This window comes from Chinchilla lanigera, unplaced genomic scaffold (genome assembly GCF_000276665.1).
Source record: "Chinchilla lanigera isolate Chin_1 unplaced genomic scaffold, ChiLan1.0 scaffold00098, whole genome shotgun sequence".
Lineage (NCBI taxonomy): Eukaryota > Metazoa > Chordata > Mammalia > Rodentia > Chinchillidae > Chinchilla > Chinchilla lanigera.
Genome location: NW_004955499.1, coordinates 201,698 through 202,950, shown reverse-complemented (window position 1 = coordinate 202,950; position 1,253 = coordinate 201,698). Strand labels below are relative to the sequence as shown.

General features: G+C 51.3%; 1 protein-coding gene across 1 annotated transcript in view; it reads right to left on the bottom strand.

Moving 5' to 3' along the window:
- Positions 1-1,253, bottom strand: part of LOC102021461 (tubulin alpha-1C chain-like) — a gene marked incomplete at its 3' end in the record, with an annotated part of 11,720 nt that overhangs the window by 2,405 nt on the left and 8,062 nt on the right. The window contains exons 3-4 of the mRNA XM_013505550.1: positions 1,049-1,253; positions 809-957 (exon numbers count right to left, since the gene is read on the bottom strand). Coding sequence (XP_013361004.1) covers positions 809-957; positions 1,049-1,253 — 354 coding nt within the window. The remainder of the gene's footprint in view (positions 1-808; positions 958-1,048) is intronic.

Below are 1,253 nucleotides of genomic sequence, written 5' to 3'. Positions count from 1 at the left end.
GCTCTTTTTGAGACAGGGTCTCACTATGCAGTTCAGGTTGGCCTTGAGCTCATGTTGCAGCCCAGGCTGGTCTCCAACTCACAAAAATCCTCCTGCCTCAGCCTGCCAAGCCCAGATTTTTTATACGAGTTTGATGAATCAGGTACATGTAGAAGTAGCTACTCAGTGTAATTAAAATGACGTAGAAAGGTATGAAGTCTCAGGTGGATGCAAGCAGTCATAATGGCCTTAAATATTGCAAAATTGTTAAGGATTCTCCTCATGTTGACAGCAGATGAATTGCCCTCACTAGGCATGAACACAGCTACCCAATTCAGCAAGGGTCTGTGCCCTTCTGGCCGTTGTGCCATAACCCAGGACCATCTGGTTTAGAAGGACACAATGTACGAGGATCCCAATTGCTATTTTTTTGTGTGTGTGTCTTTTTCAGACAGGGTCTCTCTATGCACTTCAGACTGACCTTGAGCTCACTTTGTAGCCCAGGCTGGTCTCAAACTCACAAAGATCCTCCTGCCTCAGCCTACTGAGTGCTGGGATTACAGGCGTGCGCCACCACGCCCAGCTTCCAAGTGCTATTTTAATTGCCAGGAATGAGTCTCATCGTGGGCCAGGCACGGTGGTGCACGCCTGTAATCCCAGCTCTCGTGAGCCAGAGCCATGAAGATTGAGAGTTCAAGGCCCCCCTGAGCCACACAGGAGTTTAAGGCTAGCTTGGACTGCAGAGTGAGACCCTATCTCAATGAGCAAAAACAAACACTGCAAGAGAAAACGCTAACCCCAATTTAAATTGCTTAAATGCTGTGTTTACCAGTTTCCGAATCTGCTCTAAGACCAGGTCAATGATCTCCTTGCCGATGGTGTAGTGCCCACGGGCATAGTTATTGGCAGCATCCTCCTTGCCTGTGATGAGCTGATCAGGGTGGAAGAGCTGGCGGTAGGTACCCTTGCGCACTTCATCTGGAAGGAGAAGAAACGGCCGCCCATTACTAAAAACCTGCAGGCGCCTGCTCGAGCTGCGAGCTTCAGCAGGTGTCCCGGGTCCACTCACCCACGACTGTGGGTTCCAGGTCTACAAACACGGCCCTGGGCACATGTGTGCCAGCACCAGTCTCGCGGAAGAAGGTGCTGAAGGAGTCGTCTCCACCACCAATGGTCTTGTCACTTGGCATCTTGCCATCGGGCTGGATGCCATGTTCCAGGCAGTAGAGCTCCCAGCAGGCATTGCCAATCTGGACGCCAGCCTGGCCAACGTG